Source organism: Oreochromis niloticus, linkage group LG7 (genome assembly GCF_001858045.2).
Source record: "Oreochromis niloticus isolate F11D_XX linkage group LG7, O_niloticus_UMD_NMBU, whole genome shotgun sequence".
Classification (NCBI taxonomy): Eukaryota; Metazoa; Chordata; class Actinopteri; order Cichliformes; family Cichlidae; genus Oreochromis; species Oreochromis niloticus.
In genome coordinates this window covers 8,948,780-8,961,624 of record NC_031972.2, presented here as the reverse complement: position 1 = coordinate 8,961,624, position 12,845 = coordinate 8,948,780, and the positions used below count along the sequence as shown (strand labels likewise).

The window sequence follows — 12,845 nt, the reverse complement described above, 5'->3', positions numbered from 1 at the left end:
ACAGGTGTTCCAACTTTTATGGATTACTTACAACCCCGTCTGTCTGCATAAAAGCAGTTTTGGAACACACTGTGGTACCGTGCCCTCGTGAGCATCAGTTGAACAGTCTTGTACTGCAGAAAGTAGTGTGTTGCTACAAAAATGGTGAGAAAGGGGCAAATAACAATGGAAGACAGACAGACAAGATAAGATAAGATAAGATGGCCTTTATTAGTCCCACAGGTGGGAAATTTGTTTTGTTACAGCAAAAGTGCAAAGTTATGTAGCAGAAATTAGAAAACACTGGAATGCAATAAAATACAATAAAATAAAATAAAATAAAATACTATATACAATAGAATAAAATAGAATAGAATAATATATACAATAGAATAAAATAGAAATACAAATACTATATACAACTGAGTAGGAAAATACAAAAATACAACTTCGTCAGAAGAAGAATTGCACGTATAGCAGTCTTATTGCACATGTGTGGGTTTGTGTGTTTGATCAGCTGCAAAAGTCTTTATTGTAGAGTCTGACAGCAGTGGGGAGGAAAGACCTGCGAAATCTCTCCGTCCCACACCGTGGGTGCCGCAGTCTCCCACTGAAGGAGCTGCTCAGTGCTGTCACAGTCTCATGCATGGGGTGGGAGATGTTGTCCAACAGGGATGACAGCTTAGCCACCATTCTCCTGTCACTCACCACCTCCACTGGGTCCAGAGGGCATCCTAGAACAGAGCTGGCCCTTTGGATCAGCCTGTTCAGTCTCTTCCTGTCCCCAGCAGAGATGCTGCCCCCCAGCAGACCACACCATAAAAGATGGCTGAGGCCACCACAGAGTCATAGAAGGTCTTCAGGAGTGGGCCCTCCACTCCAAACGACCTGAGTCTCCGAAGCAGGTACAGCCTGCTCTGCCCTTTCCTGTAGAGGGCGTCTGAGTTATGAGTCCAGTCCAGTTTGTTGTTCAGATGAACACCAAGGTACCTGTAGCTGTCCACAGCCTCGATGTCCATACCTTGGATGTTCAGTGGTTGCAGTGGAGGATGCTTGTGCCTGCGGAAGTCTACCACCAGCTCCTTGGTTTTACTGGCGTTGATCTGGAGGTAGTTCAGCTGGCACCAGTCCACAAAGTCTTGAGTCAGTCCTCTGTACTCCTTGTCGTCCCCATCAGTGATGAGGCCGACTATTGCAGAGTCATCAGAGAACTTCTGCAGGAAGCACTGGGTGGAGTTGTGGGAGAAGTCTGCAGTGTAGATGGTGAAGAGGAACGGAGCCAGAACCGTTCCCTGTGGGGCCCCCGTACTGCAGACGACCCTGTCCGACACACAGCCCTGAGTCCTCACATACTGTGGTCGGTCGGTGAGGTAGTCCAAAATCCAGGTAGTGAGGTGATGGTCCACTCCAGAGTTCTCCAGCTTGTCCTTCAGAACCGAGGGAAGAATGGTGTTGAAGGCACTGGAGAAATCAAAGAACATGATTCTCACAGTGCTCCCAGCGGTCTCCAGGTGAGCGAGGGAACGATGTAGGAGGTGAATGATGGCATCATCCGCTCCAATGCCAGGCTGGTAGGCAAACTGAAGTGGGTCCAGTGATGAGCTCACAAGGCGCCGAAGCTGAGCCAGGACCAGCCGCTCCAGGGTCTTCATCAGGTGGGATGTCAGAGCCACCGGCCTGTAGCTGTTGAGGTCCTTGGGGCATGAAGTCTTTGGCACTGGAACAACACAGGAAGTTTTCCAGAGCTGTGGGACTCTTCCCAGCCTCAGGCTCAGGTTGAAGAGGTGCTCCATCACACCACACAGTTGGTCCGCGCAGGACCTGACGACCCTCGAGCTGATGCCATCTGGACCCGCTGCCTTCTTGGCTTTAATCCTCCTCAGTTCCCTCCGAACCTGGGTGGTTGAGAGAGACAGGCTGGAGCCTTGTGTTGAGTGTGTATTGGATGCTGTTGTCGGGGGTGGGGAGGAGTGAGCAGGGTGAATAGAGGAGGTGTGAAGTGTCTGAGGTGTCAGAGGTGGAACAGCAGCAGTGGGGGTGGGTGAGTCTGCAGCCGATGTTGGAGACTGCCTCATGGCTGAATCAAATCTGTTGAAGAAATGATTCAGTTCATTTGCCCACCTCACAATCGTAACACTTAAAAATCTAGGTCTTTCCTACAGAGAAATTGGAAAGAAAGTTAAGGTGTCTGTGAGTAAGGTTTCCTTCACCATCAAAAGACACTCAGAAACTGGAGCAAACTCTCACAGGAAGAGGTCTGGTAGACCCAAAGACACAACTGAATGAGAGGATAGGTTTCTGAGAATTAACAGCTTGTGTGATGGGTGGCTCGCAGGACAACAGCTTCAAGCACAACTTAATAGTGATCGTAGCAATTCTCAGTTTCAACTGTGAAGAGAAGACTTTAAGCTGTAGGTTTGTCCTGTCAAACTAGAAAGCCATTGCTAAGATGTCAGAATAAGACAAAGAGTCTTGAAAGACTGCCACTGGACTACTGAAGACTGGAAGAAGGTATTATGGAGTGATCAAAATTTAAAATCTTTGGTTCATCACACAGGATCTTTGTATGCCGTCAAGGAGGTGAAAGGATGGTTCCACAGTGTGTGGCATCAACTGTCAAACATGGAGGAAGTGTGATGGTCTGAGGCTGTTTTGCTGGATCCAGTGTCGGTGACTTGTACAGAGTGACAGGCACCCTGAACCAAAACATCTACCACAACATTCTGTAGGGTCATGCAGTACCCTCTGGTATGTGCCTAGTTGGTCAGGGGTTCATTGTACAGCAAGATAATGACCCAAAACATAAGTCCAAGCTATGCCAGAACTACGTCAGGAAAAAAAGAACAAGATGGTAAGCTTGAAAACATGGAGTGGCCAGCACAGTCTCCAGACTTAAACCCCATCGAGCTGCTTTGGGATAAACAGGAGTGAAAGGAAAGCAATCTACAAGTGCCACACATTTATGGGAACTTCTGCAACAGGTATGGGAAGAACTTTCTGAAGAATATTTGATTTCTATTGTAGAAAGAATGCCACGGGTGTGTTCAGCTGTTACATCTGTATACATCTATATATATATATATATATATGTATATATATGTATATGTATATAGATGTGTATATATATAATGGCATTTAATAACATGTGTAACATTAGCTGAGCACTGAGGACTCCAACCTCTAGTCCAAATATGACCACTAAATCCCAAAACCTAAAACGGTGAAAACCAAAATACTAACACTGAGGTTTTAAAATTCTGTCTAAAACCAGCACCAGTACAGGTATCTTCATTCAGGCTATAGTTGAGGCTGGTAACATGAGCCATGTTGTGTAATGCACATTAATATGTCTCATTCTCCTCACAGCATATAACACACACAGTCTCCCGTGATGTATGTACGCTGCAAAGTTTCTCATTGGCCAGTTAATGTTATCATTTACAAAACCTTTTTTATACTCTTCAAAAATAATACAACCGTTAGTGAAAGTACATATATGGCTACATATATATTTGCCAAAGAAAAGCAGTAAAATATTTAGAAAATGTTTTGTTTGTTCACCAGAATCCTGTTTCCTGAAAGAGACTACTGGAAAGCTATCAAGCTCAGATTGATGCTAACCTTACACCTTCGACACCTGCAAATATGATTTAAGCTTACCTTTTTATAAATATCACCTACTGTTTGCAAGTTTATTACACTGTATAAAAACATTTCATTAAGAAATATATTTCATTAGAGTTTTCACTGGGGAATTTAACAAACCCCAAACAAGCCCCAAATCCTAAAGATGACAAAATGCCCAGGGAAGTGGCAGAGTGATGTTATCATAACTCATGGACTTGTTACTATGATGCACAGACATTTCACCCAAAAGAAATGTTGGGATTTGTTGATAGAGAGAAAACCTGGCTGTTAAAACCAAATGACAAAAACACAACACGCTCTATTGGAACAGCTGCTATTATTGCACATGTAGCTGACAATGACACAGAAACTAGGCTGGGGAACAGTGTTACAGTAACTATATATATATGTGCTGGATTGTCACAGGAGCATCTTTACACAGCCTGTGCCTGAGGTCTTGCTTGGTGTGGTAGACCCCAGCCTCTATGGATCTTGTGCTCAGAGCTTGTTCCCGTGGTGCCATGATTAGTGCCTCTGTGCTGTCTTTTGTCAAGCTTTGTCCAGCCACTGGTAGAATTTCTGGATGTCATCCACTTCCTCTATCTGCTGGTGGTACATACCGTGCAGGGGCCTGTCATTCCATGATGGTTTCTCCTCTTTCTTGGGTTTCTGCTGACTGTGGTATTCACTGAACACGTGGTCGATTGTGGCCATCTTCCTGATGTATTCGTGGATGTTCGTTCTCTCATCCTGGACTGTGTCTCAGGGTGCTGGACTTAGGATGAAACCCTCCATGCATGGTCAGGACCTTCCTTGTCTTGATGTCAGTGGCTTCTATCTCCTCCTTTGGGCAGCTTATTATCCCAGGAGGGTACCTGATCATGGGCAGGGCGCAGGTGTTGATGGCCCGGATCTTGTTCTTACCATTCAGCAGACTCCTCAGGACTTGCCTGACCTTCTGCAGGTACTTGGTGGTTGCAGCTTTCCTATCGGCCTCTTCATGGTTCTCATTTGCCTGTGGGATTCCCAGGTACTTGTAACTGTCCTCTATGTCTGCAATGTTGCCTTTTGGTAATTTGATCCCCTCAGTTCTGACTACCTTCTCTCTCTTTGTTATCATCCGACTACACTTCTCCAGTCCGAATAACATTTCAGTGTCATTGCTGTATATCCTGGTGGTGCGGATCAGTGAATCAATGTTTTGTTCACTCTTGGCATACAGCTTGATGTCATCCATGTACAGGAGGTGGCTGACAATTGTTCCATTCTGTAGTTGGTATCCATAGCCAGTCTTGTCAGTGATCTCACTGAGGGGGTTCAGGCCTATGCAGAATAGCAATGGGGATAGAGCATCTCCTTGACAGATCCCACACTTGATGCAACCTGTCCTATGGGCTTGAAGTTGGCCTCTAGTGTTGTCCGCCACATCCCCATTGAGTTCCTGATGAAGGTTCTTAGGGTCTTGTTGATCTTGTACTGTTCTAGGCATTCCAGGATCCAGGTGTGGGGCACTGAGTCATAGGCCTTCTTGTAATCAATCCAGGGAGTGCACAGGTTGGTCAGCCTAGTCTTGCAGTCTCGGGTGACTGCCCTGTCTACCAGTAGCTGGTGTTTCGCTCCTCTTGTGTTCCTGCCAATTCCTTTCTGTACCCTGCTCATGTATTGAGCCATGTGCCTGTTCTTCTTAGCCGCTATGATGCCTGACAGGAGCTTCCATGTGGTACTGAGGCAGGTTATTGGCCAGTGGTTGGATGGGACCGGTCCCTTCTGGAGGTCCTTGGGGATCAGGACTGTCCGGCCTTCAGTAAGCCATTCTGGGTGTCTCTCATCGACTAGCAGCTGGTTCATTTGTGCTGCCAGATGCTCATGGAGTGCCGTCAGCTTCTTCAGCCAGTAGGCGTGAACCATGTCGGGGCCTGGTGCTGTCCAGCTCTTCATACTGGAAACCCTTTCTTGAATGTTTGCCACTGTGATGGTTACTGGACCCTGTTCAGGAAGTTTGCTGTGGTCTGCTCTTAGATTCACTAGCCATTGAGCATTGGTGTTGGGTCATTCTTACTATTCGGTGCCATTTGGGTCCTAATGACATAATATGGTATATTTAGTGTAAAACTTGTCTAATGCTTATTTCTAAACCATTTTCTTGTATGTTTAACCCCCCTCTACCATAGAACACATTGACATATACACAGGATAAATACATTAAAAGTAAATTACTTTTATTTTAGCACAAGTCACTAAAGTACTATGTCCCCAGTCATGCTTGCTCGACTTCAGTTACAAATATAACTTAAAAAAAAAAAAAAAATCTAGATTTTTCATCATTTCTGGATTGGCTTATTTCTAATGTTCCTCATCAAATGTTCTTTTTTATTATTAATGCATGTTTAATACTTAAAATCTTTAAAAAATGTTGTGTCCCTGAATCAACTGTCACCCCTGTTACTCTGATAAGAATTCCATAGAACACATCACCTGATTATTCTTTTAGTCACATGACACTCCCGGATGTAACATATTTTGGAGGGAAAACTTTCAAGAAGAAGACGAGTAAGTACCACTCTTTAATCAACCCTTTTTTCAATGTTTTAGCAAGATTTTGTAATGTGGCAAAGCATAACACGTCCAACCTGTTACGCTTATTAATAGTGGAAACAATTTTTTTTTTGTAATTTTTATAATATGGCTAATAAACATGTTAAAAATGGTTCTTAGTGGTCACCATGTACTAGCTTGTTGTTCATCATACTAGTAGTAATGGCTAAGTTTAGCATAAAATCTCCCCCCTGTTACCGTCACCCCTGTTATTGCTGTGCACTGTAACAGGGGGGACACATGGTAACAGGGGGGACGTAAGATGATAGAAGTTTAGTGTTTAGGGTTATTTATACAAGTGTGTATTGGTAATTATTATTAACCTGTATATATATACTTTTAGAAGATTTTGAATAGTATACATTTTTCAGGGAATGGCACCAATGTCTGCTGCGGAGAAGCAGCGGCGCTACCGAGCACGTCGTGATGCTGACCCTGAGAGAAGACAGATATATCTCAATAAAGAGAAAGAGAAGTGGAGAAAGGACAGAGAGGAAGGGAAAAAAAAGAAAGTGGCAGATCTCAGTGAACGACAGAAGAGAGCACAGAGAAAGCAGTGGCGAGAAAGGAAAAGAAAGCAGAGGGCTAGTGCCAAAGGCAGGACAGGACAGTATAGGGCCTACAGACAACTGAGAGAAAATTTGAGAAACGATGAATGTCTGCTACATGTAGATTTCAGTGAGAACTACTCCTGTAAGTATTCTCAAGAAGTACAAGCAGTCCACTTCGGAGGGTCACACCAGCAGGCAACCCTACATACTGGAGTACTGTACACTGCAGCTGAACAGTCACCAGTAACATTCTGCTCTATCTCACCTTCCAGGCGGCATGATCCCCCTGCGATATGGGCCCATCTTGACCCTGTGTTAGACATGATCAGAGAAAGATACCCTCTTATCAAACACCTCCATGTCTTCAGCGATGGTCCAGCTACACAATACAAACAAAAGGGCAACTTTTACCTGCTCTCAAAAGAGCCATTCAAAAAAGGGTTCAAAAACATCAGCTGGAACTTTTTTGAGGCCAGCCATGGAAAGGGGGCTCCAGATGGTATTGGAGCCACCCTTAAAAGGTCAGCTGACACAATTGTCCGCCATGGAGGAGATATCCCCAACGCAGAAGCTATGTTTCACAAGCTGAGAGACATGGGCACTTCAGTGGAACTTTTTTTTGTGGGAGAAGATGATGTTGAGAGGAAAGTAAAAGAAATTATTGATGGACCGACACTTGTGCCTGTCAAAGGAACCATGAAAATCCACCAAGTACTCAGTTTCTCTCCAGGAACAATAAAATACAGGGACATAACCTGCCTTTGCCAGGCAGACAAAGGTGTACTGGACTGTGAATGCTATGGCCTGAAGGAGATAAGCCTTAGTCAAGAGGCAAGTCCACATTGCACTGAGGGACCAACCCGGCCTGAGAACATCACAAAAGATCATATTGGTCAGTGGTGCATTATCAACTACGATGGTGAACCCTACCCAGGAATCATTCTGGAGGTTGAAGAGGATGTTAAAGTGAAATGCATGCACAAGAACGGGACCAACAAGTTCCACTGGCCAAGTCCACGTGAGGACATAACCTGGTATAGGGATGACCAGGTTGTGTGTCTGATGAAAGAACCAACACCTTTGAATAAGAGGTCAGTTCAGCTGGAGAGGAAAGTGTGGGATTTCCTTGAAAAAAACTGGAGTTGCTGGTCTGTTGCATAGGTAAAAGGTGTGAGAAAAATGTTCATTATGTTGGGTGTACAGTGAAAATTTGCTTGTTTAATGTGGACATGTATCTACCTGTGTTGGTTGGACGGGCATGGTGAAGGTGTTCAAAGTTTCTTTAAGGTGGTATTTTTTGTCACTGATGTTATGTCCACCCTGTTACCTCCTGTCCACCCTGTTTCTCCTCTGTCCACCCTGTTACCTGTGTGTTTCTTTTGTTAATTAAATCAAATCAACAAACATAATGCATGTCTCTTTGGTTATTGGGAGGGAATGAATCAGCAAAATTAAGTTACTTAAAAATGGAGCCAATTTTTTTTTTATATTCCCTTTGAATCTAAAAACAATCTTTTGAAATTACACTGTGTCTTAAAACTGAACCTGTCTTCTTTCAATATAATGCTTGTTTAAAATACTTCCTTGAAATTTCCTTGCAGATTTTAAAAAGGGACAATAATAATATAATATCCTTAGCTGGACCAATACATTTTTCTTATAGGTTGAAAATCCCTCTTTTAGATGAAATGTTAAAATAATTCAAAATTTTGTATTTTTTGATGAAGAGTGATCACACTGAAATGGCACCGAATAGTAGGAATGACCCTGTTATGGGCTGCATCCTTCTCCCATATGCTATTCCAATATTGCGCCGTCTCCAGCCTTGGTGGTGCTGTTCTCATATTGTTACATACTATTATGCTACATACTAAAGGAAAATGTATGAAGGACATGAAGACAATGTGAGATGCATTAAAAAGAATCTTATAGACCAGGTGGTCATATTTATTTGTTTCTTATACATTCTCTTATTCCTTGGAAACAATAAACAAACAAACTGATTCCAGATCTACAGGAAAAGGCAACATGAAGGTATGTGTCTAATAATGTAAAAATAATGTAGAAATAACGGGAAGTGTTTTCACTGACAATGAAGGAAGTCAATTTTGAGTCACGGCACAATAAAGAGAATCAACAATCTCAATAAAACTACAGGACTGCATTGTGTATACATACTGTCAATGATAACATGATTTCTCAATAAGAAAGACCATGACAAGAGTCTGTAAACAGTGCAGAAGATATCACTTCAGTTCCATTGACCTTTATTCAATATCACAGTTCATTCATAGTTTTGTATACAATAAATTAAATTCTTATGGCTTCAGATAATATTTATAATATATATCCTATGATTAATAGCCACAGCACAGACAGACGACATATTCATCACAATTTCCTATTCGAGTTCATCAAATTTCAATTAAGAAAAAAATATTTTGTACAAAATCCTACATAGACAAACAATGAAAAAGAATGAGTTCAGATAGGCAGACACATTGAACCAGCTTGGATGTGACTATACTGTTCAACAAAGAATAAAGACTTGAATTCCTTTTAATAAAAAATGTTCCACTGGGCAGCGTTAAAATCTGACAGAAGGCACTAGACCTTATGAGCACAGGTAAAAAGCTGATGGCTTAGGTTGCACTGAACACTTTGACAATTACGTGTACAACACAGTGAGGAGCTAAAGGCTGCAGTGCTCCCGTGTTGTGACTGATAGACTTGGTTTTCGGGCGACCTCCTTAGGAGACATGGCTGTGTATATCTATATCTATATCAGACACAACATATCCAAGTATTTGAACAATGGCACTCGCTGCTGTTTGAAGCTGTAAAAAGGAAGCATATCAGTAATCTGACCACCATGATTTTGTGGGGAGACTGATGTGGTCAATAAATGAAGTTTGGAAATGAAGCTAAACTGTCCTTAGTGCCTGATCCTGGAATGTAATGGTAAAACATGTCCCCTCAGGAGACACTGATAGACAGTTCAGTGGAACATCACTCTCTATCAATGGCTCTAGACATACTGTAGAAACCCTGCTGTGATTAGTTATCACCAAAAATCTGATGTCCACAACTACAAACCCACTGAGTGTTTCATCTGATTCTGGCTGCGAGTGCGATCCTGCAGCTGCCTCCCCTTACTCAGCTGTCGATGATTCTGAATCTGGATCCAGTTGCTCTGCAGGATGTTGGAGATCTGCTGTTGCCCTTGGTTTTGTCTTTGTTCCTCCTGACTCTTGGTGTGGTGTTGATAGTACCTGTGTTGATGCTCGTTCTGGGTGTGGCGGCGTTGAAGAAGAAATGTCTTGTGGTAGGTTGCAGCTGAGAGCACAGATGTAGAAACTAATTAAAAGTGAGTACAGTTGAAAATACTTTACAGACCTTTAATGAAAACGTTAGCTAAAGTACAATTAGGAGGACACTCACGAGTTGTGCAGGTGACTTTAGGTGAGTCCCACTGGCCGTTGGCTTGGCAGCGTATAGTTGGGGTGTGTCTCTGAATGAAGCCCTGCCTACACTGATAACGGAGCAGGGAGTTGATCTCATAGTGCAGTTTTGTGGCCCCAAAAACTCGGGCATCCTTCACCACAGGAGGCTGGCCGCATGATACTGTTGGCAGGAGATGCAGAGTTTAATAATGTAATTCTCAAACCTGTAACAATCATTTCCATTGACACTTGGGACAGTGCAGGAAACTCTAAACAAAAGCAAAAATCTACATATTTGCCGCAATTCTGTGAGAGTCCAAAGGAGAAAACTACAGCTGCCCAAAACACAACAGAGGCTCATCTCAGATTGGCCAAAAACATCTTGATGATCTCCAAGACTTTGATACTTTAGACTTTGACTGACAAGGCAAAAGTTGGACTTTTTGGACGTTTGAGTCCCATTACATCTGGCATCAAGCTAACACAGCATTTCATAAACAGAACATCATACTACCAGTCAAACATGGTGACGGTAGAGTAGTGGTAACTGGACTTCATGTCATCCTTGGCTTCTGGTGTGAATAAACATGGTCTCTAACGATGTAGCCAGGTCTTCATGATTATTAACACGCAGCAGTCCTAAATAGAGGAGGTAGTTTCCACCAATAGCTCTAGTTTGTTGGTCTTCATATGCAAGATGGCTCTTCCATATGTTGAGTAATGGGGATTTAAATGGTTAGCATGCCTGCTTGGCATCCCAGCTTTTGTCTGTGCTCCCTATGCCACCTGTGCCACGTTCCAGGGTTGAGAACACACTAGGAAGATTCTGGCAGTCTGGCTATATCTGGGATGTTGTACAACATATGACTCCAGTGGAACTCTCTAATAACTATACCCTGACACTGTAATATGATGTTCTCAACTTCCATGTGACTACAGATGTGTTAAATGGCAACTAGCACCCGTTAGACCACACTCCACTATTTTTGTATTTTGTTTTTACTCTTCATCAAAAACCAAAATTTGATTGATGATCTGAAACATGCATCAAATATGCAAAAAAATGTGCATTTTTTAATATAATGCACAGCACTGTAAGTGAAAGATAAAATAAAGATAAGTAAAAAATAAACAACAGAATCACAGTACAGTCTTTACGTTTAGAATGATCACCGAAACAAAATTAGAAGCAACAGACCCCACTTACTTTTTCATCCACACCCCATTTAAGTACTGCACTGAACATTAATATCTAATGCAAAAGTACAGTTCCTCTCATGGCCACTTGAGGCTGGCCCCCAAACCTAATCCATGTTGAAGAGTCTTGTACAGAACACGGCTTTGGCAACAACTGGCAGTAAAACTGAATTAAATTGAAAAGACAGTTACTTGGTCTGCAGACTTAGTCTGCACAAAATTAGCTAATATGTGTCTGTGTATTACACCTGAACAGTTTATGAATGTTGCCCGCTCTGTTTACTATCCCTAGCCAATAACTTTGAGGCTAAGCTTCAAAGTTAAAGTTAAAGTTAAGTAAAAAAGCTTCTCTAAGTAAAAAAGCTTAGCATCTCTAAGCTTTTTTACTTAAAGAAAGCGTTTTGCCCAGTTGTCCTTTAGTCTCCAAAGAGGACATGTATGTTTTTCCATGTGCATACCTGTTCCCTTTTTGCAGGTAAATGTCAGGTGATAGTTGCAGGGCACGTCATTCCACTGTCCTCCCTCATGCCAGATCATCACCACACAGTCCTCTCCTGACTGGAAGAAGCTGTCCGGCTGGTTTGGCCTCCAATGATCGTATTGCTATCAGAAGACAAATTACAGAGGGCATTATGTTACAGACTGTCTAATAAAATCAGTTTACAAAGTAATGCTGTTACATTTAAGATGGCATGTGCACTTGGCGACCGGCAATGAATCAGAGCTTAGCATCCTAAGTTTGTTTTTCTGGGTTTTTTTCGTTTTTTCTTTTCTAAATAACGCCCCGGCTTTTTGCTTCAGCGTGGTTGGGTTTTTACTGTGCTGGCCTGTTTCCCATGATGCGTGTGAGGCTGTAAGCCCGCTGAGGATTGTTTACTCCCGTGAGGAGCTGCTACAACTTAACTTCTTGTATGGTGGTAAGGACCTCACCCCATGTATGCCGGGTTTTAAACCAAAAGACAGAACAAGTGATAAGAGGAAGAAAAAAAGAGGGAGACACGGAGGTGTCAAATTGTGTCTGAGGAGACAACAGGTCAGTTGAACTCCCCTGCCCTCTGTTATCCTGGGAAATGTTCAGTCTGTGAGCAGCAAGCTGGATGAACTCCAGGGGAACGTTAGGTTCCAGAAAGACTTCACACAGGGACAGCTGGGTGATGACTTTTTCCGAGACATGGCTGATAGAGCAGGACCAGGACGTCGATTTTTCAATTGACGGATTTGGAGCTCCATTTCGTTGGGATCAAGATGTGGGGGTAACAGGGAAATCCCAAGGAGGGGCAGTATGCTTGTATGTGAATAAACGTTACTATAGCGCTGTGACTGTTAGAGAGTGTATTTGCAAACCAGACGTTGAACTTTTATCGGTTGCCACTGTGCCCTTTTTACCCCCCTCATGAGTTTCCACAACTTTTATTACTATAGTCTATGTTCACCCGAGGGCTCACCTCCCCCT

At 42.9% G+C, this 12,845-nt stretch overlaps 1 protein-coding gene across 1 annotated transcript in view; it reads right to left on the bottom strand.

Annotated features, from left to right (window-relative positions):
* Positions 1-8,666: 8,666 nt before the first annotated feature.
* The window catches only part of vcanb (versican b), a 32,044-nt gene continuing 27,865 nt past the window's right edge, over positions 8,667-12,845 (bottom strand). Inside the window, exons 14-16 of the mRNA XM_003439618.5 lie at positions 11,851-11,995; positions 10,194-10,376; positions 8,667-10,088 (exon numbers count right to left, since the gene is read on the bottom strand). Of these exons, the coding sequence (XP_003439666.2) occupies positions 9,841-10,088; positions 10,194-10,376; positions 11,851-11,995 (576 nt within the window). The 3' untranslated portion in view covers positions 8,667-9,840. The remainder of the gene's footprint in view (positions 10,089-10,193; positions 10,377-11,850; positions 11,996-12,845) is intronic.